The sequence below is a fragment of the Atta cephalotes genome (genome assembly GCF_000143395.1).
Source record: "Atta cephalotes unplaced genomic scaffold scaffold00024, whole genome shotgun sequence".
NCBI classification, from domain to species: Eukaryota; Metazoa; Arthropoda; class Insecta; order Hymenoptera; family Formicidae; genus Atta; species Atta cephalotes.
This window is the reverse complement of record NW_012130088.1, coordinates 2,852,975-2,855,292: the sequence shown is the minus strand read 5'-3', so window position 1 is coordinate 2,855,292 and position 2,318 is coordinate 2,852,975. Positions and strand designations below refer to the sequence as shown.

The window sequence follows — 2,318 nt, the reverse complement described above, 5'->3', positions numbered from 1 at the left end:
ATATATATATATATATTCTTCTCTCTCTCTCCTCCTCCTCCTCTCTCTCTCTCTCTCTCTCTCTCTTTCTCTTTCTCTCATTAAAGATCTTAAATCAAATTTCTTGAATTAAAGATTTTATTCTTTAATTATACTGTTCTTTTAAATTCTTTAAAAAAACATCATTTCTTTCATTAAAGAAATACAAAACTTTTGGATATTATATGTATTTTTTAAATTAAAGACATTTTTGATATTATATGAAATTATATGCATTTGAGTAATTCTTATGAAACTAATAATGTTCAACTATGATTTTTCAATAATCCACATTCATAAAAACTTTTATAAAAAAGAATATTATATCTATTACTTAATCGAATATAATTTAATCGAAACATTTTTCTGATATTTGCATACAGCGAACATCATATTATATTTAAAGGCAAAATATCTAATTTCTTCGATAGAAATCCTGCTTTTAATAAAAAAAAAATATCCAAAATTTATTAAACAAAATACGATAATTTCATTTTCATATAAATAACTATATTTTAGAATTATAAAAAAATATATATATCATATCAAATATTTTCTTTTATCAAAATCATAAAAAAATATCTATTTTTCCTATGATTGTTCATATTTTGCATAAATGAAATTAATTAGTTCTTTTAATTAGCGCCTTAATTGCTATGCCTACATTCTTATTAGCTTTCGATTTCATGTTTTATCATTGTTATTTTTTTTTACATTATTTTATTCGAGAATCTTTTGGAATTTTTCCTAGTTCTTTTATTTCTATAATTTTCATCGATAATTTACTCTTTCTTGATAATAAGAAAATATTCGATTCGATCAAATTAAGCAACTAGTTTTGCAAAGTTTTCGCAAAGTGAGTTTTACATACAATATACATATGATATCTACTTATATCCGATAATTATTAGTCTTGAAGAATTTATTTCTATTATTTGCTATGGAGGTGACTATTGTTTGCAATTACCGGGAAGCTATAAATATTCAATATACACCGAATTGCGAAACAACGATATCAATATTGATAATTGTGATATTTTTCTCGACTTGATTGTGTGCAGTCACGCAATACTTAATTAATCTAAAGCGAAACGAGCGCGTCTATCGGTCATATATAATTATGCATCGCGCAATATGTTCTAGATAGCTTTCCGTTCGATATAATGTGAATATAATCATCTTTTTTGTCCAATATATATACGTATGAAGATTTCTAAGGAAATTTCTAATATGATATCGCCAATTTTGTATAATTATATGTAAAATATTTTTCTGCATTTTAGAAAAACTCTCGAAAAATCGTACTCGTACTGAGTCACAATGGAGCAAAGTAAAACAGAGGACGTCGCGCCGGACAGAATAGCCGAGACTCTCGCTGGCTGCAAGATACTAGTAACAGGTGGCACAGGATTTTTAGGAAAAGTATTAATCGAGAAGATTCTGCGATGTCTGCCCGATGTAGAGCATATCTACATGCTCGTGAGACCGAAGAAGGGTAAAGATCCCAAGCACCGGCTGGACGAAATATTCAATTCTCCGGTAAGTTCCAAGGACGCTTTTAAAAAGAAATTCTTTATACTTTCTAAAAGAATTGGCTAAAAAGGTGCACGAAATATTATATACGTTATACAAAAAAAAAGAATTGTCTTATCGACCAACTAATTGTGCGACACGATTACGTTCAGATATGTACGCGTTCCTGATGATCTAGCCTACTTCATTTGATACCCGGAAAATTTCGCGTTCCACCTTGGTCTCTCTCGAGCTGAGGCACCCAAAAGAGAAAGTGCGTGACTATGACTTTGCTATTGCGCGTTACGAGTTACATCATTGTTGCTATATGACGATAGCACGAGGTGCAGCTGAGAATGTTCACACTTAACAACGTGTGTTTCCTCTCGCATCACGCGCTTTGGATATTTCTTAAATGAAATTCACCAGTGAAAGTGTAATAAACCGGACAGCATCAATCCGGATTGCAATCGAACCATCTATGTGACGAAAGAAAACGAGTCAAGGCCCCGACTCGAAAATATTGCGAGGGAAGAGATGGTGATTATTGGGTATCGCGCGTTCCTGCTGATCTCGGTGAAAGTACGGATTGCGCATTTCGCGTAGCGTGTTATGTCACGTCTTTCAAATTTTAACTGTAAACACGCTGCGTTATACGTATGCATATGCGCGTGTCTGTCCGATAAAATTTCTATACATTAGACACCATTATATATTTTTCCGGATAATAACTGTTTCATCCGAAAGAGAAAGGGAGAGAGAGAGAGAGAGAGAGAGAGAGAGAGAAC

The 2,318-nt window shown here is 31.9% G+C and overlaps 1 protein-coding gene across 1 annotated transcript in view; it reads left to right on the top strand.

Moving 5' to 3' along the window:
- Nucleotides 1-1,338: 1,338 nt before the first annotated feature.
- Nucleotides 1,339-2,318, top strand: part of LOC105620102 (putative fatty acyl-CoA reductase CG5065) — a 12,935-nt gene continuing 11,955 nt past the window's right edge. Inside the window, exon 1 of the mRNA XM_012201609.1 lies at nt 1,339-1,557. Coding sequence (XP_012056999.1) covers nt 1,339-1,557 — 219 coding nt within the window. The remainder of the gene's footprint in view (nt 1,558-2,318) is intronic.